At 55.1% G+C, this 26,980-nt stretch overlaps 8 protein-coding genes across 8 annotated transcripts; 5 read left to right on the top strand and 3 right to left on the bottom strand.

Moving 5' to 3' along the window:
• Positions 1–5,981: 5,981 nt before the first annotated feature.
• Positions 5,982–7,023, bottom strand: BDZ83DRAFT_383419 (uncharacterized protein). The gene is made up of 2 exons (XM_060502724.1): positions 6,710–7,023; positions 5,982–6,616 (listed from the first exon to the last, which is right to left on the bottom strand). Exons 1-2 carry the CDS (start codon positions 6,751–6,753, stop codon positions 6,145–6,147), a joined length of 516 nt encoding a protein of 171 aa, XP_060363785.1. The 5' UTR covers positions 6,754–7,023; the 3' UTR covers positions 5,982–6,144.
• A 713-nt stretch (positions 7,024–7,736) lies between these two features.
• BDZ83DRAFT_383522 (uncharacterized protein) lies at positions 7,737–8,578 on the top strand. Its single transcript, XM_060502725.1, has one exon. It carries the CDS (start codon positions 7,870–7,872, stop codon positions 8,485–8,487), a length of 618 nt encoding a protein of 205 aa, XP_060363786.1. The 5' UTR covers positions 7,737–7,869; the 3' UTR covers positions 8,488–8,578.
• Positions 8,579–12,005: 3,427 nt separating this feature from the next.
• On the bottom strand, positions 12,006–12,766 carry BDZ83DRAFT_383559 (uncharacterized protein). Its single transcript, XM_060502726.1, has one exon. It carries the CDS (start codon positions 12,579–12,581, stop codon positions 12,186–12,188), a length of 396 nt encoding a protein of 131 aa, XP_060363787.1. The 5' UTR covers positions 12,582–12,766; the 3' UTR covers positions 12,006–12,185.
• Positions 12,767–13,130: 364 nt separating this feature from the next.
• Positions 13,131–13,742, bottom strand: BDZ83DRAFT_625489 (uncharacterized protein). Its single transcript, XM_060508494.1, has one exon. It carries the CDS (start codon positions 13,693–13,695, stop codon positions 13,234–13,236), a length of 462 nt encoding a protein of 153 aa, XP_060363788.1. The 5' UTR covers positions 13,696–13,742; the 3' UTR covers positions 13,131–13,233.
• Positions 13,743–14,419: 677 nt separating this feature from the next.
• Positions 14,420–15,847, top strand: BDZ83DRAFT_383577 (uncharacterized protein). Its single transcript, XM_060502727.1, has one exon. It carries the CDS (start codon positions 14,843–14,845, stop codon positions 15,641–15,643), a length of 801 nt encoding a protein of 266 aa, XP_060363789.1. The 5' UTR covers positions 14,420–14,842; the 3' UTR covers positions 15,644–15,847.
• Positions 15,848–18,152: 2,305 nt separating this feature from the next.
• BDZ83DRAFT_625492 (uncharacterized protein) lies at positions 18,153–18,578 on the top strand. The gene has a single exon (XM_060508495.1). It carries the CDS (start codon positions 18,164–18,166, stop codon positions 18,542–18,544), a length of 381 nt encoding a protein of 126 aa, XP_060363790.1. The 5' UTR covers positions 18,153–18,163; the 3' UTR covers positions 18,545–18,578.
• On the top strand, positions 18,560–21,597 carry BDZ83DRAFT_625493 (uncharacterized protein). Its single transcript, XM_060508496.1, has 2 exons — positions 18,560–18,696; positions 18,796–21,597. The coding sequence occupies exon 2, from the start codon at positions 19,006–19,008 to the stop codon at positions 21,271–21,273; it is 2,268 nt and encodes a 755-aa protein (XP_060363791.1). The 5' UTR covers positions 18,560–18,696; positions 18,796–19,005; the 3' UTR covers positions 21,274–21,597.
• A 2,499-nt stretch (positions 21,598–24,096) lies between these two features.
• Positions 24,097–25,002, top strand: BDZ83DRAFT_580175 (nicotinamide N-methyltransferase; the record flags this gene model as incomplete). Its single annotated transcript, XM_060505321.1, has 1 exon — positions 24,097–25,002. The coding sequence occupies one exon, from the start codon at positions 24,097–24,099 to the stop codon at positions 25,000–25,002; it is 906 nt and encodes a 301-aa protein (XP_060363792.1).
• Between the last annotated feature and the right edge of the window lie 1,978 nt (positions 25,003–26,980).

Here is a 26,980-nt window from a genome sequence, read left to right on the forward strand (position 1 = left end):
CGCTGGGTTTCCGGGCCACACGATGGGTTCGCGCCGTGAAGATCAGTACATCGCGTACAGCAGCATACTCTGTAGGGAAGGTCGTAGCTCGACCGGGATGGTGGGCTGCCAAGCTAACTCTTACCCATGAACACCAACCACACGCACATTCGTACACACACCCATGAGAGGAGTTGAGGGCATCACCAGCAGCTCCGACGCCGAAGTCCGAGGAGTGCGATTGATACACACACCAAAATTTTCGCCCCAAGCCGGATACGGCCACTGGATGCAACAGCACATCATCCCAGGCATTTTCCCTCTTGAGAAATGGCACCCCTAGAGCCCCTGCATTTCTGTCTGTCCGTGGCTTCTGCTTGGCTACCACTCGGGTGGAGAGTTGCGAGGAAGGCAGGGCTACTCAGGCAAGCCAAAAGCGACGGGGGGGATCCTGATTCTCTTGAGTCTGCATTTGCGGCTTGCCAGGCACCGTGGCACTGGCACCCCCAAGCGGTTAAGGGAAGAAGAAACAATGACAGAATTGGCGTGTCGATCTTTCCAGTCTTTTCCCTGCCAGGGAGCACCCCTCCGAGCGAGGTTCAAGGATGTAGCCGTACGAATACCGACTTACCGACCTCTCTTTCTCTAGGGATTTCCCATTTTCCCTGCTGTCACGCCTCTGTCTGTCATTTCAACCACACCTTTGAGCCTTGACGACACAGGGGGCAGCGATTCGCTCAGGAAAAATATGTGCAAGAGTGGTCGGCGACCATCTTCCACCTCATCTTGCAGCGACTAATCTCGGATGGCTTTTCGTCCGGGAACATGAACATCATCCCCATGCCTGCTCCCCTGTCACCCATGCCCTTGTCTGTCTTGGACTCCGACTCCGATTCCGATCTCTAGCTACCAAGTCTCTCAACGACATCAAGTCATCTGTAGCGCCGGATTTAATCCATCTTGATCGCTCAAGGGAGCCGCGAAATGATGCTCATCGCAGGCGAAATATGACAACGTCAAAATCCTTGGTCGCTCCGGTTCGCCGCCTGCTGCTTGCTGGTAGTCTACCCGCCACCTACTCATCCATGATGCTGTTCTTCGGCAGTGGAGCGCGAAGGATTGAGACTATCGATTTGGTCTGGTCACAACCATCCAGGACTCCAGATTCCCTCATCTACCGGCCATGTCAAACCGTCACACTTCCAACCCAAGTTCCCACCTCTCACGTGCCTCTCCGCTTCCGCCTCCGACTCCGACTCCTGCATAATCGCCCGTACCAGCCTCGGCCTGCCTCGCCTCGCCGTCGGTGTAGTCTTTGCAGAACATCCCACGCCGTGCCTCTCATCCCCGCAGCAGCGAGGGTATCGTGAGCGAAGGAGGGCCCGGGGGAAGGACAGACTCGTCTAGATTCACTGATTCAATGACCACGCCGGCCTTCCTCTCCCAGAGCTAACAAGCTAGGCCCGAATACTCTACGCGAAGCCGGCCATCGTGTGCTCCAAGCTTCTTTCCCGCACTCGCCTACAAAGGCGACCCCTGCGCAATCATCAACACGTGGTTTTGGACGAGCCTAGGGCCTTTGAGGCAACTTTGATCCGTCTGGTGTGGCATTTCGTCGTCTAGCCTCGCGGCCACGGCAGCAGACTCCCTTCGGAGAGGGAAGAAATACCCTGACCCGCCCGCAAGTTGCAACCCATCGCATCGTCGGGAGGCGGGCGTGGCGCCGGTCAGAACCCGCTGCTTCGGGTCCTACACACTTCTGGTTGTGAGACCCGTTTGCGAATTTTGCGTTGTTTTGGTTTCCAACGCCCGTTCATTGCCTCTCATCACTGCGGCTTCTTTGTTTTTGATTTCTGCGCAGAGGGGCGGGCAGAATAAACCCAGTCCCGACCCCCAAGGTTCCAACTCAATCTCTCTTGGCGTTTTGCCTCAAGTGTCTAGAATCTAGATGCTGTTTAGCCACGATGCGTTCCTTTTCCTTATCTAAACTCTACTGGTCCATCTAGCCCACAGACTAGCCTAGCACAGGCACAGATGGCAAAGAGAAAGCAAGGGGACGGGGAGGCAGAACATGAACCTCGACGTTTTCCCTATTGTCTCTTGTGCTGTCCCGACCTCCTCTCGGGCGTGTGTGCGTCCAAGGACTAGTCAAAGCCCGCGTTTCCCCTCGGGTCTAGACCTATTTTCCTCTACCCCTTTCAACGGTATCGTACCTAAGCCCATTGTTTGAGTCGAAAGTAAGAGGGAGAGAGCGACTCGCGTTGGTGGCTACCCTTACGCTGGCTTAGTGGCCTTTTTCCCCCTTAGGAGAAGCCGGCGTGACGCCTCTTTTTGCTGGGATGCATGTATTAGTCCCAAGGGTCTGGGTGCTTCGGACCCAAGACTGCGGTAATGGCAGATGGATACCATCACGGGTAGCTTTGCCTTATTTCGCCTTCACTCAAAACGATGGGGGTGGACAAAATCTTCCGGCACTGTTGCTGTTTGTGGTCACTTTTCATCTCGCACGTACGATCTAGTCCCCGAAGTTACACGCGGCGAGCAAGGACGGCAGTCTCATCTCAAGCCAGGGTCCATCCGTGCCCTCGGTCGACGGTCGAGTAATTGGCCTCTTCTCCAGAAGTACCGAGATTTACTGGATGTTTTCTTGGGACTCTTCCACCGTTGCTATGCATCAAAGAGAAGAGGGGGTGCGATATGGAGACGACGCCACGAGGTCTGGACGAGGAACCAAACCTCACAAAGAAGCAAAGTCCGACGACGCCGGTATCTCAAAGGCGTTTTGTTGAACACTAGTAAAAACCCTCGTTTGTTACCCTGTCACAAGCCATTGTAACTTTGCCCATACTGCAAGTAGAGGTCCCCGATGTTACCACCCAGGCGCCCACCTGCCTGTCTAGCCCATCACCATTCACCAAACCGCTATCCTATTCTGCAACGCTTAGTTTGTATGGCGCCAAAAACAAACCAGCCAAGTGGCCGGCCACTCTTTCTTTGGTTAAGGACCCTGGAAAAGTTGGGCGATGTAGAGCGCTCGAGCGAGTGAGACAACTGCAAGGCAGAGACCACGCGCCACGTCGAATGGAGAAAGCTGGCCGGTCAAAGACCTCAACTTCCAGGCCCTCGTGGCAAGGCCTTGGTGATCCAGAATACTTTTCGCCTGGTGCGGGTTTATTACAAGGTCGAAAGGCAGGCCTGCCTTTGTTTTGGCATGTAGACAGTGTTGTATCAGACAACTATACCGCTCCCCCCTCACGCTTGAGCACCAAGATAAGCCCTCCTTCGTGTGACGGTGTTGTCAAGCGTGAAGATTCCTTCAGACACCACCAAAAAAAGAAACAGCATACCTTCAAGCCTGTCTTATATCTCAATAGTCTCGTGCTATTTTATGCTAGTCTTCGGACTCTTCTTCATGGCTGAGACGGGAGGAACAGCAATACCTACCCATGCAAATGCGCAACTCCGGGCTGGACCAATTGTGGCACCCGGAGAGAAAAGAAGATGGTTGTCTCTAAAGACTTAGACTCGTCGTCCACCTTTCCTCCCCGGCCCGTTGGAGGAGAGCCAAGGCACGGCAGGATCTGGTGTGTGTGTGTGTGCCTTTTGGTGTCGTCGATGGTGGTTTACTTTTGTTAGTGATTTCTTGCCTAGTCAAGCTAGGATGATTGGGCTGCGTTGGTTCCTATCAGCAAGGGTATTCCTCTCGCGGGAAGCGCCTCTCGAACCAAGTTGTTGGGAAACTTCAATCGTTGAGTGTGAGACTCAACGTACAGCAGCAATATCACCAAGAAAGGCCTTTTCGTGTGTACGCGCTTCCGTGATCAGGGGAGACCGGTAGGTGTGGATTACATTTGGCTATTGTGTAACAGTAGTCTCTATACACAGACAAAAACAAGAGAACCATAGTCCCACGATATCACCAAGGTCACCAAGAGGTCCCAGCCACCGGCCTGCAGCGCCTCCATCTTACTCTTGCAGACGCTACGGGGATATTGTTTTCTTCCTCAAGTGCGAAAACCGGAGAGAGAAAGAGAGACACACACACAGAGAGAGAAAATATCCCCGAAATAAGGGTCCGGGCGGGTTGATCCATCACCAACACCCGCTGCCGGCAGACAGTAGACGCAGTATCACGGCGTCTGGGCTGGGCTGGGCTGGGACTGGGCTTGCTTCCCGCCTCACACACACACACACACACATCTCTTTTTCGTGGCACGGGGACGGCGTCTGGACGGTCTGGGAAAGGAGGGAGAGAGTGTGTGATGTGGTCTTCCGACGCACCCCTCTCATCCTACTATCGGCGAATAACGCGTACACGCAAATGCATGACTACCTATGCACACCCATCTCTATTAAATCCAGGGGACGAACGATAGCAGGCACGGTATCATAGAGGAGTAGGTAATGGAGGGAGGGGTTATCCACGCTTGAGAACTTCAGCGCCTCTATGTGAGAGAGTATTGGACGAAAGCCAGGTACAGCTCATCAATGACAAGAACCACGCAACCATGGTCGTCAACGACTGGGCTGCCTCCCGAAAACTTTGCCTTGCCAAAGGGGAAAAAAAAGAAAAAACAAGACTCGCATCACGACTACTTGGTGGTTGTTGGAAAAGCTTCAGCATTCTGCAGCCCCCAGCTCATCATGAAGCATGGAACCCCCGGCCCGCGGCCAAGACCGATCAAGATTCTTCTGGCTCCAGCCAGACAAGCCTCTATGTAGTCGCGGTAGTGTAATACGGATGCCACTGGAGAATCAAACCTTCTTTCTTGTCTCCGATGTAACGGTGGGAAAAAAAAAACCCAGAGTGCCTGAGCACGACTTCGCATTCAAGCGGCGGTCTGGGAAAAGGAGAAGACGAAGAAAAAAGAAAAAAGAACAGCCCTGGAAAGAGAACAGCCCTGGGGTTCCTGGGATTGGCGCAGGATCTACACTGCAGGGAGGCCCGGAGAGAGAAAGAAGAGCGAATGCGCGAGAGTCCAAGAGGAGGAAACTTGGAAAAATAGAGTAAGGATACCGAATAGAGAGAAAGGTGAGGCTTGTGTCATTGCGTAATTCCGCTGTCCTGGCAGATCGTGACATCGTTTCGTTCCCGCCGAGAGACCTATGTAGTTGCCTACGGATGACCTACGGAGTTACCAGGTATCGTTTGCCTATCCCTTCTGCATTTTCTCATTGAGATCATGGCATGCATGGATGATGGAAGCGCTGGATCTCGTGGATCACTCTCTGCCATCTGTCTCCCGGACCCCTCTCCTCCCCTTCCCCTTCCCCTCGCAGGCACGCAGACTGGGAGACAGAGACCGGGGTTTCGCACATCATGTTTGATATGTCGATCATTATTCACCTCCCAGAGAAGTTCCACGGGTGACGGCTCACCTTTGACGTAGCATCGGATCTACAAGACAGGTAGCCATAATTCCTCATCAGTGGGCAGGGCCCAGGGGCAACTTGCCGCAGGCCGCCGACCGTACGTACGGACGTGACGGAGTACGAAGTAGACGAGGGGATGGGGATGGGGGAGAGAATTCTGTATCCGTACTGCGAAAAATTCGGTATTATACTTCCAGGGCCCAGGGGTGAAGAAAAAAAAGTGACTGATGAGCCCATGGTCCTGTCTGTCGCCCCCCAGTCCTCAGCTCTCCACACGTCGATACGCCAAACCTATTTTGGAAAGCCTGCATACTGGTAATAGGGCAATCTCCCGCTGGCCAACCTATCACGATGAGCAAAAAAAGAGAGCAGACGGGAGTCGGGAGTCGGAAAGGATTGTTTTTGCAAACGGGGGTAGCGCCGATTGGTAAGAGATGCGATTTTCTTCCCCTTTGCTTTCTTTCCATATCTCTCCTCCCTTACCTGATACTGCCGGTTCTCCGAGATAGTGGTCCGAAAGAGGAGGAGCAGACGACTGAATGCAGTTCCCTTTGCGCGATTGTGATCCCCTCCCCACTCGTCCTGAGTGATGGGACGATAACGAACGTCTGATGTTCAGTAAGTACTTGTTCGAACGAATTTGCGGGGGTGCTTGCGAGCGTGGACGTTTGGGCCGTATGTGTCCCAATTACACGCTTTCTCACAACGGGTGAGACCTGATGGAGGGGCCAATTGCAAGTAGCCCGTAATTGTCTTCAACGACACTCCATCATCTTTTTGGTCCCCCGTATGTCAGGGCACAAACACGTCAGGTAGCCATTTGACGCCCATTCGATGGTCCAGGCCAGGCCCTCTCCCCCCTGTGTTTCTCCCCCAAGAATTTGAGATCATAGAAGCAGTGGGCACCGATCTTGTTTCGTTTCTTTTTCCTTCACGGAGACTGGAGTATCCGTACTGTATCTGCATGCCCGCGCGCCCACTTTCGTCAAACAATGCATGCCCAATGCCCATAAACCCGGCGCGAACATAGGTACTGCGGAATAATAAAGATGGGCGAGACTTTGCAATGGCCAAGGCACGCTTGGCAGGGAACCGGGGGCATTCTGCCGAAAGTTTGGAACGTGGTTGAAGCCTGTACGACAGTGCCGTAGGTACGTCTATCTGGTAGTGTAGTCGTAGTAGGGCCGAGGAAAGGATGAAAAAAAAAAGGGATCCGCTCTCCATGTGAACGAAGCCTAATAGGTTCAGTGTGATCCAGACGAAGCTGGATTTGGTATACGACTATTAGCGGGAGGGTTCCTTACTGCGTAGATGCCGCACCTCGTACTGGTGTGTGAAGGGTCAAGGGACTGACTACCTTACCTTGGTTTTCAGAACTCTGGGCGTGCAAGGCATAGGCATGCATAGCCTGTCTGGGTCTCGTTAGCGAGCGGCTTCGAGTGCCATCGCGCCTAGGGGTATCCAGATCCATTGTAGAGGACAACCTGGCTTGCCTGGATCACCACTGTCCACTGTTGTAGTGTAGTGTTGTACTGTGATGTGAGTCGGTCGAGGTGCAATGTATGTGGTGCAGTAGGCGAGGCTTTCTCTTGGAGAGCATGAAGCGGCGGGGGAATGGGTGCCTTGCGGTCCCCGCTCTTTCTTGTGCGTAGTGTACTGTGTAAGGCATCTGTAGACGGTAAAGGAGACGCTTGTGCTGCGTGTGTTCGGAGTTTATCTCGTTTGGGGTTAAAGATAGAAACCTTGATTTGACGCGTGGTGGGGACGTTTCTCTCATTCTTTCTCGCTGCCTCGACTAAGTCAGTACGTACCGAGTCATCAAAGTCTTGTTCCGTCTCCACTTACCCACCAGGGAGTACGTACCGCTGTCTCTCACGTGTCCCGCACCGCTTCTATGTCTTTCCAACCCCCCCCCCCCCCGGGCCCTCTCTCTCTCCCCGCCCCGACCACAGTCCACAACTTGCACTCTCACAAGCTCCACTCCTTTCATTTCTGTGTCCTTTCTCCTCTTGCTCTTAGGTTGTTAGTGACACTAAGCAAGTGGACACTGGATTGTTGACTTGTCATGGACGGGGATATGGGCAGACGTGCCATGCCGCTCTCACCAAAGACTGCCAATTGCTCCTCTCCATCTCTCTCTGCAAGCGCCATGAAACATCAGGGACATGATCGGTCTGAGAACGGCTTGGGTCCCGAGCTAGGTGTCGACGGCTTGGTGTCACGACAGTTCTTCGTAGTGTTGCCAGACACATTCGTAACAGGATCTCCTAGCTTTCTTCTCAGATCCATGGCTTTGGGCCCTCTGGCGAAGCTTTGAGGCGAAAGCCTCCGTCTGTGGTCTTGTCCTGGCCCCCAAATGGAAGAAACACGGCCAACTCGCAGCGAATTGGTGGTGGCGAACTCATCGTGCTTCAAAGGAATGCCTAGGCACTGTTGTTTGTAGACTGTCAATGACCGACTCTCACACCCCAGAGTCGAACCGTCGTCCCAGGAGTCTGGTCCATCACGCTACATGCTATGCCGACCCAGTGCTCGTCTACTTTGGCAGGCCTGGCAAGCCGCAAGCCTGGGGCAGATGCCGCCAGTCCGCCACAAGCCATTGCGGCACGGGCAAAACCGTTAATCTTGCAATACACTAGCACCACCCAAGACCATCACGCCGTATTGCGCCGTCGTCGCCCTAGGCCAGTAGAGGCCCAGACTAGACTTGGCCGACGTCGCAACCTGCCCAGGCGTCGTGATGGTCTGTGTAACAGTCTTGAGCCCTTGGGGGCAGAAGACAAGGTCCACGGGTCGGTGCTTGGCTCGAGTCTTCAAATCGCTAGCATCCTCCCGACCCGCCGTGCCCGCTTCCCTTCCCACACTTCCCCGACGCACCAAGACAGCCCGCCCCATGCCGTTTCGGGCCTGGGCTCCCTTGTCATTCTCGTTTACCATTACTGTTTTCGTCGCAAGCGTCCTCAGCATCGATTCGGTAAGGCAAAACCCTGCAAAATGAGATCTGCGGAATCCAGAGAAACGGGTCCTGCAAATACACGGCTCGATTTGCTGCCCAAAGCCCTGGTGTTCATCTTCCCCCCTCTTGTCTGGCACGTCTGGGTGCGTGCAGCGTGTGTGGGAAAGAAAACATGGTGAAAATGATCCCCAGGGCAGGCAACTTGGGCCCCTGGCTAGCGTCTTTTCTCCTGTACAAAGCCTGCATCTCGTCTATTCGACACAGAAAAGCAACCACGGTCGAAATGCTGCTGCCTTGAGAGACATCAAGGCCGGCTCTGGGCCCTGGCAGCTCGTGACCCCGCCCGCGTTTATGACATCCGCATGACCCGTGTGGATCATGACGGCGACAGACTGAAAGTCGAGACGAGGAGTCGAGAATCGAGACATGCCTGCAATCGTCTTGTCTTCAGTCATGAGGTGCCGCGACGGCAGTTAATAGTTCGTATACGGATGGACAGGCATGAGGGTTGCGTTCAACCCTGCGGTAGGTATCAGTATGAAGTATGGAGTACGGAATTACTTTTATTGATTTTGTCGGGGAACGAGACACGCAACCTTTCTTTGCCTGCCAATGCTTCTGCTCGAAGAATGCGAACCCGCCAATCCGAGTCGACATCCCATCGGATGCGAGCCATTGGCCGCCGCCGGCCAGGTATGCAGTGTTGCCCCGGGCCGTGGACAATGTCGGAGCTTCTGACTTATGCGTAACGACTCGACACGACGACGACAACGACGACTCAATAGGAACGCCTCAGTTCCTAGAGAAGGTCGGGTTTAGCAAGTGAAAGATGCGTATTTGAAACGTTGGCATGGATATTTGAAATGGCAACCAAACGACCGAATCTCTGCGTGCCCAAGTCTCAGCCATCCGATGAGGCAGTCGCCAGTCTAGCCTCCGTCGTCGACATTCGAGAACCACACAAGCCTCAACGGTTGTCGGTGGCATCGTGGATCGTGGAGTCCCCACCCTGCGACCCTGGGAGAGCACTGTTGGACTAGGTACCTTAGTGTATGGTGACTGAGGATTGACTGAGCAGTGAACACTGAACAGGCCTTGAGGCTTGAGGATGAGGAATGTGACTCCGTAGGACACGGAATGACGGTGGATGGGTCTCTCATTCGGTATTGAGGAAACGGAACTGTACTGGCGCCTTCTGATTTGCTCATCTGAGTCGATAGTGGAAATAATTAGTACGTACCCGAGATGTTTCCTTGGGTGAGGTCTCTGAGAGACTTCTGATTGGTCTTTGAGATATTGTCTCCACCAGCTGCTACGCAGTATATTGTTCGGCGACGCCGATCCCAAGAACCTTAATCATCGATCGTCGCTTCATTGACCAATGAGGGATGTCCGTTACAAGGTCCAATCAAAAACGCTATTCTCTTCCCGCGTTCCGCCGTCACCGCCAGGTGATTGACGCTGCAATGGAAATCACGACAGAAAGTCCACCGTGGTGCCGCCCCGCAGAATGCGAGATGCAACCCGGAACCATTGAAGAATGCTGGTAACAATGACGATGCTTCGGAGAAGGTCTTGGAGTCTTGGAGGAAGGCCATGGAGCACTTCTTCCGTCTGCGTGGACTTGGTATCCCGAGTATGTGCAAGTTCCTACGCTCAACCGACGTTAGGGGTCTTGTGTCTTTTGGCATAAGACAACCTACCTTAGGTACATTGGGCGGGGGAACGGGTTCGGTTTGATAATCGAACGATTGGGGGTTTGGACCGTCCTGACTTCCGGGTATCAACCTGATTGAACCCGCATTCCCGTCATATTTGGTCTCGACTCCCATGGGCCATGGGTGTTCAGGCAATTTCCAACTACTGCATCCACGGTAGAGAGACTCTTGTAATTGCGTACGCAGTACTGCGTGTGTTGCATGGTAAAGTAAAGCCCGTACGGACGGAGTAAGGTAGCATTATGGAAATCACCAGTCAGATCTCCAATGTGAATCCGTACGGATACAGCTCATGGTCAAGTTGTCCGTACCTGCCGTATGGCTGCGGCCTGCCAGCCAGTGGAGGAAAGTCGAGGGTGATGCCATCGCACAGCTTGCCGAATTAGGAAATGCGCTGGTCCGTGCAAGGCACCCCTCCCTTTCGAGATCTCCACCGTGGTACTGATGACCCTTGCGCTGTTCGTCCCTGCACCTGCCTGCCTGTCGTTCCGTCCGTCTCGTCCCAAGCATTCGGATGATGGGTGTCGGTGTCTCGAGCATCTGCATCCTGTGGCCCTACCCTGTGCTTCCGTTTGTGCCTCACCTCCGCATCTTGGCTAGCCAGCCAGTGATTCGAGCAAACCACTGCAACAGCATGGAAAATGATGCAGGATCGCCCCGTGTCCACATCTGACGCTCGCGACACTTGTCTCTACTCTCTTCCACAGACTACGCAGTGGCAGTACAGTCCACCACCACCCCCCGGTGCCCCGGCAGGAAATGTGGTTTCGTGGAGAAGCCAATCGCAACGAGAGCAGGAGCTAATTACGGATACTCCTCTCCTCTGCGTTGAGTGGTTGAGAAACTTGAGTCCATGTCTGGATATTCGTGTGCGTTCAAACACCTAGGTATGACAATATTTGAGGCGAGGAAAGAAAGACACGCGGCAGATGCCGGTACCTTGCCGCGATGTTCACGAATGGAAGGTAGGTTACGTTCCGTAAGGTGCCTAGTTCCTTCCATTACCTCAGCAATTGCACAACGGAAGGCTGTGACTGGAGGGAGTACCTACCGTACCTTGGGAACGACGCCGACAGCGCCTTCCCCTGATCTCACCCTCCCTGCAACTGCAACCCGACCGTAACTGCAACTGTGACTGCGACTGCCTGCTGTACTTGAGAGTTTGCCAGCCCGGCGGTGGCTGGCAGACTCAGCCCTATGGATGCTCCCACCTCACACCTCCCAGTCCATCCCGATACCCAGTGTCTTACGGCTTGCCAGTCTCCCAGATTCCCTAGTGTCATCAGCCACACATGCGCATTCATCAATACTACATTGTAGCCTGCTCCTCGGGGGGCCACCACAACAGAATCAGAAAAACGAAGCATCCCAGGAGTCGCACTGGCGCTGGCGTCCACGGCAAGGGACCCGGCGGGTCGGATACACAAAAGCATCCATCGTTAGGCTTCAACGCCGACATGGGCATGGCACTGCGAGGGCATCTCCATGGCCATGATCTATCATCCATGAACTAAATCCGACTGCCGATGCAACATTCTGGGGCCGGCCAGAAACATACGACAAAAGATGCGATACCACGCCGCCCTTGACGCCAATCCCCAATGTACTCTGCCCTTTCGTGGCTCGCCCTCGTCTACCTTTGCCAGAAGAAGAATGAGACTTCATTTTACAATCCACTGTTCGTGAATGGCCTCGAACCCCCCGCCAACATGATCGATTTCCGGCACCATGTACCTTGTCCCAGACAAGCATTTTCCTGGCTCGTCTGAATCGCCATCTGCGCCTACCAAACTTCGCATCGCATGCAGCCCAATCTCTTGGGTCAGTGGACCATCGTCGTCGTTCTGTGTGGGATCGCTCACCTTACGGACTGGTCTAGACCCTAGAGTTTATCGCCGGCCATTGCCAAAGTCGTATTCATTCGATCCCACCGACGGTCGCTTTGCTTCAAAGTACCATACCATGGCAGCTGCCATTGCATTGTACGTCTGATCAAAGTCACTATGATCGTCTCATCCCTTCAGCCCATTCCACCCTGCAGCATTTCTCGCACCCTCGCCAAGCTTGCCGTCTTGCCTTGCCTTGCACGTCGTCGGTCAGTCATGAGATCACTTATGAACCTGATTTTCAATAGAATACGACCCCCCGCATAGCCATGGTTATGCAGCGACTAGGCGGCACAGTCGGATGTGGCCAATGCCATTGCAGACGAGGCCACGATTGCGCACACTTACATCCACAAATCTCACCCACTGATTTCGACGTCTCTCTCTGGTTGCCGCAATCGTCGCTTTTCCGACCCATCCTTCACGTCTGCCCATCCCTCGGTGCCCCACGCCTATGCCTCTCATTTGCCCTTTCCTCACCCCTTGGTCCTGGCTTACCCGGTCAGCACGATCCAAGGGACGGTCCTCGTTGTCTTCGCACGTACTCCATATCATCAACGACCAGTTAAGCAAGAGACCCCTATTTACTACAGAGTCGGATTCTACCTTGGACACGACCAATGATATGACTGGGCCGCAGCAGCATGGGAGGCCGCAATCATCCAACATTGAACCAGTGCAACGGACGCTAAAGTGTCCAGCGAGGGGATGCCTCGAGTCGGTTGAACCAATGAAAGAACCAAGTGGGTGCCCGGCGCCGTCGCCCTCTAACGTGCCATCTCCCTGCGTTCGACTGCAAATTTCAGCGTGTACGGAAGGATTTTGCGACAAACTTTCCACACGATGAATGCATAACAACCCCCTGACTACGGGCAGGAGGAGCGTAAAAGGAGACTTTACGAGTCGTAGAGATCATTAGGACATCCGACGAACCCCTTCTCATGGATGTTTTTTCTTCGTTTTTGGGCGTGCTATTGATTCGGTAAGGCTGACCGTCGTCGACTTCTCTGGGCGCAGACTCGCTTTGCTTGAAAGGACGCATGGCGGCGTCGAAAGAACCCGACGCGCGGGTTACAGGAAAGGATTGGGCGGGACAGGAGCGGCTTGCGTGCTGCATGTCTCTTTACCCAACGCCGGCTGGCTGGTTATACCTCAAAATGGCGGGATCGCTCCCGTCCCCTGGCTCCACACGAAGACCCTTGAGCTTCAGCAAGCCACCAAACGAAAGCATGCAATGTGTGTGCTCGTAGAACAAGGGGCTTGGGGGCTTCTCTGCCCCGTGCTAACAACCACCTTGGTCGAGTCTCACTTACGGACTGCTTCATTCGAAGCAATGGCACGCACGCGGGTCCAAAGACGAGATGACGCTTGCAACCCGCATCAGCACAGGTGTGCCAAGGAGAAGAAGAGCATGGCAGGTTCCGTTTGGCTGGTTCTTAGAGCATTGCAAGTCCCGGCCGGCATACAGCCCATCTGACCAAACGTCTTTCGGAATCAGAGACACCAGGCTAACACCACAAGCTCCGGGGAGAGTCTTTGAGTCTCGGCGACCACCACCTCCAAGTCGACACGACATCCCTACTTGCGTTACTCGGAACGAACCTACGCATCCTCGGTGACCAAGAGAGCCGACCGTCAAAGTCAATATTCCGAGGACACATTGATCAACCGTTAGCGTTGTACGGGTCGCAAGGAGCACACATGGCGTTGCTATAAACACGAGATGACGGAAGGAATACGCCGTGCAAAGGATGCCACCTACAGATATTCGTACATGCATCATCCTCTGTCCCGCGGGTCAGGCAATATTAGATGCCAATTATCGACATGCTTCCACGTTTGATGACTGCAGGGTTTCTGATGGACAACAAATCCGGGTCGGTAAGGCGCATCCATGTTCCCAGGAAAACGGGATGGAGTCAAGCCGGCGAGTGCAAGGTACCACTACGTGCCACGAGCATGAAACATTGGTGGATGCTCAAGTCACTGAACACTGCCCTCACCCGTCATGGCATCTGGGTGGCAGCCCTTGGCAAGGTTGGGGTTCATTGGGGCTGGTGAACGACGGCAAGGTTGCACCGCCTCCTGGATTTCTTTTTAAAGATTTTGACTATCTCCACGGCAAGGATATCGGGAGCCGTAAAAGCACCAATCACAGGCTTCCAAACAGGGTCTCGGGCAGATGAGCCACCGCTACACCTAATCGGGCGACATGTCTCGATGGACGATGTTATCCCACGTTGGCTTTCTACGGTTTTTTCGCAGTGCGGAGACAACTCGAGTTCCCCATGGCTTCCATGGGTGCCTCGTGTGAGCCGCCCCGGCTGGCGACCCATGATGCGGAATGCTTTGGTCAGGACGGAGTAGCGCATCGAATCTCGCCAAGCGAAACCACCCTATGCGTGTACGTCTGAATGCGACTGGTATTGCGAACTATGATTTGGCCAATGTTACTCTCCAGGGCATTAGCGACAACTCAAGAAGCAACATCGTCGAGACTCGGCGACCTCTACGAGAGTGGGAGAGCGTGAGATTGCCCTTGCTCAGCCCGTGCGGCAACGGCCGTAATCCCACGCAGACTAGTGAATTACTTCAATTTCCATCACAGTCCTGCGCGCTAGCAAGAAGGCATTGTTTGGTACGCCGGCGGACGATGATGTTCCAATGGTCCGGCTTCACGTCTCGAATTCACCAACCCGATGCGACGCACATAGTTATCCAGGCGTTCGACGTGTCATACTCTGTGCAGCGGCTTGGGACCGCCGTGGCAGGTCGTCGCGAGGCAACGCCAAAGCAACAAACCGAGAAAGGCTACCTAGGAGCACTGGCTTGTCTGCCACAATGGGAACGAGGCGTTGAATGGCAACAACGTGAATCTTCCAGAGGTCGGCACTAGTCTTTTGTCTCATCGTGGCCCGGTGCTTGGTGGCATGAGGACTGAGGACGAAAAGAAGCATCTAACCACCAGAACTTTGGTCTCCACCTGCCGCACATACATTTCCCAAGGGGCCGGTTGCACCAACATCAAGTCTCGGGCTGGGCCATCTCGAATTCTGGCCATCGACTGGATGAAATACGCCTCTAGAGAGCGGTGCCGCGACGTGGTGCGTCTAGCGTGCGATGACTATGACCGAACGGCTCTGGAACCCTTCCAACGTCTGAACCCTTGGACCAGCCAACAAACCCGCCAGCCCGGATTGGCATGGCATCACAGACAAGAGACTCAGTCACGCCGCTTGGGTCGTGGAACTCTATTTGGGCCGTCCCGATTTTTCGAAACTCGATGCTTTTGCCGCGTGTCGTGGCCGGTGGCCGGAAGGCTGTTCTCAACGAAGAATTTGAACCACCAGCCCACCCGATTGTCTCTGCCAGTCGAACATGTACGATGCAAGCTGTCCCGCACACTGGAACTCGGAGGCTTGACAAGATTGAGCTGCCTGGATACCGTTTTGGGACACGATGCCGCGAACAAGATGCTGACACGCATCGTTATCTCAAGGAAGGGCGGGAGGAACAGCAACATTAGTGGCCGTCGCAAAGACGTGGATCGGTACAGATTCTCTCTCCGGCCCGTACATGATCCCATTACCTTTGAGGAGGCACAGGCGCCGTCGTATGGTTCGAGGTCGCTATATCCAGTCAACAGTGCTACCCACACTCCAGGCACCGCCTGGAACAGCGCGATATGGGGTGACTGCAGGACATCATCCAATGTAATGTACAACCTCTAAAGGCTTCGACTAACAACTTAGAGGGACGGATAAGGCCGGGCTGTGCACACCAACAAGTCGAAGGCGGGCCCGGCTTGCACACCAAAGTGCTGCCACGGGCTGCAAGCGTGGAGAGAGGCGCGACGCCGTTCATTGGGCCAACTCCCACACTCATGTACAAAATCGCAATGAGAGAGATCCCTGGGCTTGGGATGAAGGAGGCTTGTTCAGCACAGCACGAGCACCCGCAGTGTGCAGTGAGTAAAAATATCCCGCCCCTCAACCACGTCGGCACCTTACCTTAGAGTAAGCAACGCAACACCTACAGACACAGAGTACGAATACAGACAGACTCGTAGAGTGTGGGAGAAAATACACCGCAGCAGCACCTCCCGCCAGTGCCTCCACAATCACCCGCTCCCCCCTCCGTCATGATAAACCCCGTTTTGGAGTCAAGTTATGCCATTTTGAGGCCAACATGCGGAGCGCCCAAGCTGTCACTGACGCATCTGACGCACACTGGCGAGTTGTTGTCGCTTCAAGATACAACTTTGGCTGTTGCTATCCACATTTGGCTCTGAGGTTGGCGAAAGGGGGCTGTGGCTGTTGGACGTGCTTCATGCACCCTATTTCCAAGTCAACTTTCTTTTTTTTTTTTTTTTTTTTCGAACCCTCACGTTGCTTTACGTCCGTCAGCATATGCAGGACCTTGCATATACCGCTTGCTGTTTACAGGTCCTTGAATTTACAGTACGGTCGAAAGTTGCGACGTACTTTCTTAGATGTGAGAGTTGATGGGAGAGTGGTACAGGAAGAAGAAAGCGCTACATAGACCGAGAAACGTACGGATACTTTTGTCACTGAGCAGACCAGGCTCGCAACATGAGCTGCATACACACTGATGATCCAATATATCTCCTTGTTCATGGAGGACGAACCAAGGGCCGCTGGACGCATGGCCGGCAACAGAGCGCAAACGGATAATTGAGCCTTACGGAGTATTTGGTGCAGTGCTTTGCAACCCGGTTGCGGCGACGTCAACACCTCCCACAGCAGACGGGTCAATAGATCCAAATCATACCGACGGCATCCCGCGGCGGCGGAGAGCGACGCCCCCAGGACCACACCTGACTGGCGGGGGAACGGCTCTGCTTTTTCGTACGCTGCCAACAGGCTACCGGACTACGAAGTGAGATACTTACAGTTGCAGACAGAGGCTCCCAACTGGGTCCTTGGTCCTGACAAGTTACCATCTGGGAATGCTTCGCACAGCATCTGCACCTTTGCTGTCTGTCTCATTTGGGGCCCTTGTCGGGCCCCTCGCGTCTACTGGGACAGGACCCGAGAGCACTGGCCCGCTCAAGGGGGGTTTAGCCAGATACCAGGGTCTGCACACAACTCGACTCTGCTCCGCAGACCAAATGTACATTCGAGAATGTACTGTCTACCGTGCTTTTTGACGTCAGGGATGTACCAAGGCCCAAGCTGCTGGGGGTCTGGCTGCCATGGCCCAAGGGGTTGCTGGCTGCCGTTCTGTAGCGCGGCAGTGGGTTTGAGGCCTGGTCTTCGGAGGCCACCAGCTCAGCCAGCGAAGTACCGAGTACCAGAGCTGATGAGTACCCATTGCTACTGCGCAGTATGGCTGACCGTCACCATTTTGTTCCCAGATACCCGTCTCCAGAAGTTGTCGACGACGACAGATGGTTCCTTTTCGCTCGAAAGCTAATGAAAGCCTGTCTCTGTGGCACACCACCGCGGCAGACGGCTCAGAGAGCACGACGGATAGAAATGGGAGACCATTTCAGAGACAGATCTTGGCATCCCGCATCGGTGGGCAAAGACAACGAAGAAGGACACGCCCCCTCTCCCTCTGTGTCTCTTGAAAGTGTCGAGAAGGCTCGCAGTCGAAGGTCGAAAACCCGAGTCTGGAATGGGCGCTGTTTCGTGGCTCTACTACCCGGCGTCCTCAGGCGGAGCCCCCAGCCAAGTCAAGCATGGCTAGTTCGTTTGGGTGCGTATCTTGCGCTAAATGAGGTATCCACGGAAGCAGAGGGGACAAGAGGGGATGGTGCAGACAGGCGAGGAGGTGGAGGAGGAGGAGGAGCAACAAGAACGAGGGACAAGAAGCCCGCCTCTCATCTGGTCTACCTATGCACGCACACCACCCACACGCCCCATGGACAAGGCTCATGCCCACCACACACCCACGTCGAGGTCTCCAGCAACCACCACCCTCCTCCCCACCACGCCCCCTTTCCGCTCGACGCACCCCTGACCCCTGCCGCAAGGTCGGCGTAGGGTACGGTACCGCCTCTCGCTCTGGCGTTGCTGCTGCCGCTGCCGCTTGCTCGCTCTCGTCGCTTTTGCTTGTTGCTCTGCCCTACGAGATTTCGACATTGCAGCAAAGGCACCCCTCCTCCCCCTGGGCGGCGTCGTTGGTCCCCTGTCCATCTTGGGGGTTCACCATCTGGAGGAGACTGATCCGCGTCGTCCACCGGGTCCCCAAGTGCCAACAGCGAGCAAGCCACGGCCGTCGAACCCATGTGCCCCCGGTCTGCAAGATGTGGTGGTCTCTTGTCTCTGCGTCTGTGTGTGTGTCTCTCTCTCTCTCTTGACAAGAGCGTAGCTCGCAGCCGGTCTATATCAGTCGTGAAGCCCCCAAGGCTCTTGGTGATTTGTTTCTCGCCCCCATCAGTCTCTACATCTATCTATCAGACCCAGATCTCTGGATACCTACGACACCAAGACGACGGTCCATCACCTAGTAGTCTGTCTCACGTTTCGAGAAAGACATCTTCCACCCAAACTGTCTCTTACTTCACTCTCGTCAGCAACAACTCTCTTGATACTACACTTTGTTACTTGACGTGGCAAATACTCAGGAACCACATCCTCGGAGGCATACTACCACCCGCAAAGTAAAGCTCTGCGAAAGAGAGAGAGAGAGAGAGAGAGAGAGAGAGAGAGAGAGAGAGAGAGAGAGAGAGAGAGAGAGAGAGAAAGCATTCGCCAATCATCCAACGGCCCCGGTACCTCACAACGCGGAAACGCCGCGGGCATGAACATCGCTGCAGGTGCGCTCACCAGCCCCACATCCAAAGCAGGCGCAGCACAGCGCAGCAGTTTTTAGCAGGTCAAATAGTACAGACGACTGACAGCAGCGGGAAGAATAGCAGTGACGGCATAATACAAGGCAACTGAGCGAGCAGCAGTGTGTATTCGCTTCGGACTGAGCGACAGCAACAGGCAAACCAACCAGCCAACCATATAACATCAACTCTGGGACTTTGCAACTCGGATTTGACCGAGAGGCCTTCCACAGATCATCACCCTTCACTTGTCTTCCCTCTTCACCACATCATCATAACACATCTACCTACAAAATGGCTTCGATAGACCAGTCATATACCATGCTCCCCAGGCACTTGAGCCCCCAGCACCACGACGACTACATTCTTTACCCCGAGCCACCACAGGGAGTCTTCAGCACAGCACCCATGGAGATGAGCATCCCTGCCGACGCCTCTTACATGTTCCCAACCTCCATGGCAATGGATCACCAGCCCGCCCTCTACGACAACAACTTTATGTACCAAGGACGCACATCACCTGGCCTCTACGAGGACGCCGAGTTCCAATTGCCTTCTTCCAACCTTTCCACCGCATCAGCACCATCGGCGGCCTCCTCCAACGTAGGCTCGCCCCAATCCCACAACGACCAGCCGGCGCCAATCCTCGACTGGGCGCACCCCGGCATCGCTGTGACCCCGGGCATCGTGCCCCACGACTACTACAACACCGCCGGCACAGAGTACTCGACCTACGCCGGCCCAGGTATGGAAGACTTTGCAACTTTCGAATTTGCAAACACCAAGCCCCCGGGTTTCGTGGGTGAGTTGCCAAACGCTTCTAGAACCACTCTTGCGCCCTCATCTCGCGCGCTTTCTTCTTTTCCTTCTGCTTCACACGAGTCAATTGGCTCTCCGTCTTCCAGTACAGCTATAGCTTCAGCTGTGCGTGTGCGTGTGCGCGACTCGGGCCCAGTGCTGGATACTCACTCGTCCTCCTCCTCCCCTGTCACGCCCGCATCGCGCAAGTCAAGCTTGTCCTTTGTCTCTCCTAGCTCTACTTCCTTCTCTTCTCCTCCGGCGCCCGTCTGGGGCCACTCGCCAAAGACTCCTCGAGTCTCTACTTTCTTTTCTCAGAGCAGCGGCCATTTCATCGCTCCTCTTGGTTCTTCTTGTTGGTTTTCCTCTGTCAAGCAGCAGCATAATCCTTATCGCGGAACGCCCGCTGACCACCTCTCCGCTCCAGACCCTTCTTTGATCCACCCCGACATCAGCCGACCCATGATGGCCAACTTCCAGAACCCCAACCAGTATCCCACCTCGCCTGCTCTCTCGCCCTCATCACAGTCAATGTCAATGGTTCGCAACGGCAGTCAATCGCCCTTCCTCCACAGCGGCTTTCAACAGCAGCAGCAATTCAGCCCTTACGCTACTCCCGGCGACGCCCGCCGCCCCAGCCTTCACTCATTCCCCTCAACCTACTCTGACGGCAACAACTACAGCGGCGATGAGGGCAAGGAGAAGCAAAGATGCCCCCATCCCGAGTGCGGCAAGGTCTTCAAGGACCTCAAGGCGCACATGCTCACCCACCAGACTGAGCGGCCCGAAAAGTGCCCCATTGTGACTTGCGACTACCACGTCAAGGGATTCGCTCGCAAGTACGACAAGAACCGCCACACCCTGACACACTACAAGGGAACCATGGTGTGCGGCTTCTGCCCCGGCTCCGGTTCGGCGGCTGAGAAGTCGTTCAACCGCGCCGATGTCTTCAAGCGTCACTTGACAGCTGTTCATGGCGTCGAGCAGACACCACCCAACAGTCGCAAGAAGAGCAGCAGCGCCAACAGCGGCAAGAAGCTCGCGGGATACCCTCCCGATGCCACTGGCAAGTGTTCCACTTGCTCGCAGACCTTCTCCAACGCTCAGGACTTTTACGAGCACTTGGACGACTGTGTGCTGCGCATTGTGCAGCAGGAGGACCCTTCCGAAGCCATCAACGCGCAGCGCCTGGCCGAGGTTGAGAACGACAAGGAAGTGCACCAGACGCTGGAGAAGAACCATCTGCCCACGCAGACGCAAATGCCCTCGAACGAGGAGGTCGACGACGAGGAGATGATGGAGGACGATGATGAGGAAGACAGCAAGCAGCGCATCAGCGCGTCGCCCAAGAGGAAGGGCAATCCGGTCAACGGCGTTCAAAAGTCGCGCGGCCTCACACACTCCCGTGGAGGTGGCCCGATGCCTGTCAAGGCCAAGGGCCGCAAGAACAGACGCGATTACCCTTCTTCTTGGGGCTTCGACAAGGGCCAGATGACGATGAAGAAGCGGGTGATGGCAGTGTTTGACGGTCCCCGGCGGCTGGCCAAGGACGACATGATGCTGTCGACGGATCACGAGGTGCGCATCAAGCTCGCGGACGGTAACAACTACGTGACGGACTTGGACGTGCAGACGCTGAAGCGTGCCGAGGGGTTCCTTGGTGCGACGGATGAGGAGAAGGGGCCCTGGATCTCTGACGATCCGACGGAGGAGCAGCTGCGGGAGATGCAGGCGATGCTTGAGAGCTGCCAGACGGCTCAGTAATGGAAGGTGGCGGGGGACGAAGTCATTGGGATGCTACATTGGTCTCTTTTTTCTTTTTTTTCTTTTTTTTTTTTTCGGCGGGAGCGATTTGAAGAGCGGCACAAAAAAAAATCTCTACACTACATTTTGGTGTTGCATGGTTTGGCGCAGACTTGTACGGGACTATAACGAATGGCTTACGAGGACGGGAGGGACATGAGGTTCATGATTGGACGGAACAAGTTCCATGTTGTTTTGCACCTTGAAGAAAAAAGGAGCATTTTGATTGATACCCTATACTATATTATAGCCCAAGGCTTGATGGTATAAAACAAGAGATACTTGTCACTCTCACTCTGGCTCTTCTCACTCGTGATGATGGGTTTACAACCGTGCTGCCTCGGGTATAATGATGCGATATGGATAACGAATCCCGATCTGATTACTCTTCGGAAACAAGGGATGACGGAACAGGAACAGGAACAGGAACAGCAACAGGCTGACGGGTTTGACAGCGCGACAGGGTCAGTGACTGGCAGCAAAGATCGGCAGCAATAGTGTCAAGCAAGGAGGAATTCGAATGGGGGAGCACTTGGATGGGAGAGCCGTGCCGAAAATCAGCAGCGGTGTTACCGGATCGGGGATGGGTGTGATGGGGGGTCCCCAAGATCCCCATCAGGCGTTGTCAGACTATCACGAATCACGATGGGCCCTTTGAGAAGAGCGGCTAGCCTAGCTGAGGTCGCACAAAAACCAAGGTCCCAGGCAGCAAGAATAAACGGTGAAGGGGGACGTGGTTAGTGGTTCCGACTTCCGCGCTCTGCGGCGTGGATGACCGGTGACCGGTGACGGGCGTGCCGGCCTGTTTGGGTAGCCCGTATCCGTAGCTGTGGCTAGGCGTTGGAGATGGGTGGCAGCCAGGCTCACGGGATTCGGGATCGGGGGTGGATGGATGGTTGATGACGATGGGATGAAATGTAAGGTACGGAGTACGTTTGTTCGTGTCAGGGTAAGCATCATATGCTGTGGTAGTATGATGAACACTGAAAAGTAAGATGACCCGAGGGGATGAAAATAGCCATGCATAAGTGGCATGCACATGTTGCGGCCGCAGTCCAAGGTATTGTCGGTGTGGTTGTACACTAATTACAAGCATTTTTGCACATTGGAAGGTTAAGGTACCCTATGGATGAGATCTGGTTTGCGGATGCGGGTGCGAGTGGACGGCACAGGGCGACACAGCCACTGCACTGCGCTACCTCTATCTTTTTTTTCTTTCTTTTTTGGGTCCTCTCTGTAAGGTTCCCTAGTGGTGGTGGTGATGACGGAGGGGAGAGGGAGCTCAGAGGGGTGGAGCGGAGGGTCACCCACCAACTAGCCCAGTCCACCGTCGGGGCGCGCGAGCAGACTGCTGTCGGGATGCGGGTTCCTACGAGTCCCCTAGCAATGCTAAGCTCCGGCTACGGGGGGTTGGCGGGGGGGGGGGGGAACCACTCTGCAGTCTGCAGCGATTTGTTTGCACAGCCACCTGCGCTCAGGTTCCCTCCACTGCCCTGGAGGAGGAGGGATGGAGACACAAGAAAAGGGACCCGCTGACGACGATTTTCTCCGGCAATGTGGTCCCTGAAGTGGTCCCTGAAGAGGCCCCCAACGCACCGACCGAGGGACAGCCCAGGCGGGAGAAACCTGGAGGAAGAAAACATCGTGGCCGGTGTGGCTGTGTCGCGGCAGCATCCGCGCCGCCGTGGTTGTTTTCCTCTGCCCAGGGCAGGTCCTAGGGAGTACGGGCAGGCTGCAGGTTGGTACCTTGCAGAGCATCCCAGAGGAGAGGTTTGAAGTAAAGTGCCTTACCTTACACGCTTACTCTTACTACTCCGTATGGTGGACGCAGTATAGGTGCACTATCATCATGAACCTGGGCGATCCTGACAATTCCCTCCAGGGAAGCTCCCACCTTCACCATCAACCCTGCCAGCCAACTAGGTATGAAGACCATGTACCTTACCTTAGTAACGTACCTAAGAACCACCTCATGGGAAGGTTATGTCAACTCCTAATGGGCAGCGGTGCCCTGTGTCGTGGGTGCGCGTCCACGTCCTCTACGCCTCCCGTCCCATCTCTTGCTCTTGCGTCTTTCATGCCGTGGCGTCGTTGAGGCTCAACAACTTTTCATCCCACATCACTGACATCAGACGCCGACGCGGTTCTTTGCGGCTCTGATGGCTGTGCGTATGTACTGTGTATGCGTGCCCCCTCAAACCCTTCTTCCTCCCGTCGGTGCCACCGCGAGATCTCTTCGGCATTGACAGACGCCACATCTCTTTCGTCCCATCTTTTGAATTTGACGTGTTCCCTGTTTTCGTGGCGGTGCCGTTCTCGGTCTTTTCTTGTTTTCTTCCGTTGGCGAATTTCGCTGGTTCGGACTCGCTGTGCACGATGCTGCTGCTGGCCGATGACTGAGGGCAGATGTACTTTGTAAGGTATCCATAGGTAGCGCAACTTCCATGTGAGGTGGATGGCGGGGCAATTTGACTACCCCGCCATGCGCCAATTGACCTCGTCTTGTCCTTGCACGCGCGCACACACCAAAAAAAAGGACGACAATTTTCAACCATTTGCCCAAGTCTTTCTTTGCATTACGCACCACCCTCAACGCCACTGCGCTTCAACGGCACTCTACTCGCGGCAGGCAACTCGTTGTCGAACTCGTCCTCGTCGTCGTACTCGCTTTCGTTCGCTTCGGTGTCCGTCGTCCTTCGGTCCCCAGCGTCCCGACCGCCCACTCCCCCTCCTCCTTCGACATCCCGGGCCCCGGCGCTCTTTCTCCGTCCTGTCCCGTCAACAATGGCGCTCACATCCCGTATCTCCCTGACCGGCCCGCCCGCCGAGTCCCCCGAGGACTACCTCATGTCCTCCCTCGGCGTAATCTTCCCCGACGACGTCACCAACCAGCACGGCGACGCCGTAAACGGCATCGAGTACACCTCCCCGCACCTCCGCCGTCCACTAACCTTTGAGCTCGCCGAGCCCGACGCCGCCGACGACCGCAAGCTCTTCAGCCACTACCTCTGGAACTCGAGCCTCCAGCTCGGCGAGTTCGTCGAGGCCGGCACCCTGGGCATCGACACCGCCGTGCCCATCCGCCTCGGGCCCCCGCTGTCGCACTTTGACGTCCGCGGCAAGTCTACCCTCGAGTTGGGCGCCGGCACCGCCTTACCGAGCATCATGTCCGCCCTCCTCGGCGCGGAACGCACCGTGCTGACGGACTACCCCGCCCCGGCCGTCATGAAGTCCCTCCGCCTCAACGCGACACGCAACATCGTCCCCGCCGTCTCCCCGACGGGAGCCCTCACGGCCCGCGAGGTCCTGGTCGAGGGCCACTCGTGGGGCGAGCTCGACGACGCCTTCTCCTTGGCAAACAAACACGCCTTCGACCGCCTGTTTGTCGCAGACTGCCTCTGGATGCCCTGGCAGCACGCCAACCTGCAGAAATCCATTGCCTGGTTTCTTCGCGAGGGCACCGAGGCCCGCTGCTGGGTCGTGGCCGGGTTTCACACGGGACGGCCCAAGATGCGCGGCTTCTTTGAGGAGGCGAGCTTGGCGGACGCCGGACTCGAGGTCGAGACCATTTGGGAGCGGGACTGCGACGGTGAGGAGCGGGAGTGGGCTTGGGACCGCGGCATCGAGGACGTGACGATTCGGAAGAGGTGGTTGACTATTGCCGTGCTTAAACGCAAAGATGCTGCGTGAAAGAAAGCAAAAACGAAACAAAAACAAGACAAACTATAAAATGGTGGCCACGGCACAAGTGGCCATGGTCCAGTGGACAACACACGGCCAGGGCACAGGGGGGGGTGGTTTTGGGCATGGAGGTTTTACTTATATGGAGGATGGTGCGGACCTCGACGGTCCGCTCTCTCTGTCTCTCTCTCTCTCTCCCTGATGCTGAGACATTCAACGACATCATTTCTCGATTCAGCTCTAGGCCCTAGGCTCTAGGCCCTATCCGAGGTCCCGCTCCATTCTCCGGGGGAACTTTTGCCTTTTTCCTCCTTCCCTCAACTCACTGACACTCTCATCTCCTCGGAGAAAGGTGGCTGAGGGAGCAAGTTAGCGCCCGTGAGGAAGATGACGGGGGGGATCTGTTTCGCCCGCAATCAGCTTTTTTGACGCAGGCATGGCAACAAAATAATACCTAAGCAACACAGGGCAGAAAGCGCATCTTGCTATGCTCGGGTACCAGGCCCGGTGCGGCTGAAAACCCTGATGCTCAGAGGCGCGCCTACGGCCCTACGGGGTACGGGTTCTCCTGTTTCTAAGCTGAGCTGAGCCCGGTTCACGGCTCTTGATTGGCTCGATCTTGGACATTGTGGCTGGCCCCCCTAGGCCCCTTGTTGAGATCTTTCTGAGAGGAACTTTTGGTTTGACGCATGGCGCTTTGGAATCATTGAAACCGTCGTCGTTGTCCTATTACGTTTTCTCACCCAGAACTTGATGGAGTAAGCTCCTTTGGGCAGTAGCCGAGGGTGGTCTAGATGCTAAAAGCCGGGACTCCCACTCAAGTGTTTGGGTTATTGTTTGGTGGTCGATGGCCGGGAGAGGTGTTATGAGTGGGAGAATCCATGCCCGTAGGATGGCTCGGAGGGGGAATACCACTAGAACTAGAACTAGAGACGGAGTTTGGTCCGAAAGAGGGGCCCGACCTATCAATAGAACTTGAGCCCCCTTTGAAGCTATCCACGCGCCAGCAATGAATTTCCATAAACTATTGACTCGTCCCCCATTATTTGCCGTACGGGGTATCTGACCTTCCTACTTCCCACCTTACAGCACCGCAAACATGTCCATCACAGCAGCTTCTCTCCTTCGAGACCCATCGAAACATTGTCCATTCTTCCCGCCCTCCGCATCAGCCCCGCTCCCCCATTCCTGTCTTTTTCCCATTCCGAGAGAAATCCCACATGAGACAAGATGCCCAAGTTTCGATCAGTAATCTTTTCTTCATTACCACATATTTTGCCATTGGTCCTAGTGTAGTGTATCCATTCATGTTCGTGTCAAGAAATGAGAAACTTCAGCTGGGCAAGCTGGATAGAGATAACTTTACATGCCTTGCCACCCCAGGCGCATTCGGTTTCGGTCTCGCGAGATAACCAGGAGCTGAGTGAGCAGGTTGAGATGGATACGTAGGTAGCAGGCAGGCAGGCAAGGTAAGGTACCAACCCCCCAACAGCAGCAGCGAACCCTCCCGTCTCTTTGCGTCGAGCTTGGCACCCTTTTCCGTGGTGATTTGAACCGGCCATGGAAAGTGATGAGAGAAAAGGAGGAGGGCCTCAACTTCCCGTGACCGGATGCAGCGGCTTCGTCAAAGGAAAGGGGCGCACAAGGAGGGGCTGCTTTCCGTTTCCTATTTTGCACCCGGGCCTCCACTTACTCAGACCTTGGTTTCCCCCGTCTGCGATGGCTACGCTAGATGCTCGTCTTCTTGAGATGCAACGGCAGCGGCTTGTTCGGGAGGCCTGATGGTTTGTGAAGCATGTTCCGGCATACGATAGCAGTGGTTGGTCATTGCCCTGATCGTAAGAGTGTTGTATCCCCACTGCCTATACTGTCAAGAAATCAAGCAGCTTCTCCCATCTCGCCCTGCACTGCAACGACCGGATAGAGGGAACGAAACTCCATGAGGGCATCATCATTATCGTGCTTTCTCCTGACTTGCTATGTTTGT

Source organism: Colletotrichum acutatum (genome assembly GCF_030867785.1).
Source record: "Colletotrichum acutatum strain CBS 112980 chromosome Unknown BDZ83scaffold_61, whole genome shotgun sequence".
Taxonomy (NCBI): Eukaryota; Fungi; Ascomycota; class Sordariomycetes; order Glomerellales; family Glomerellaceae; genus Colletotrichum; species Colletotrichum acutatum.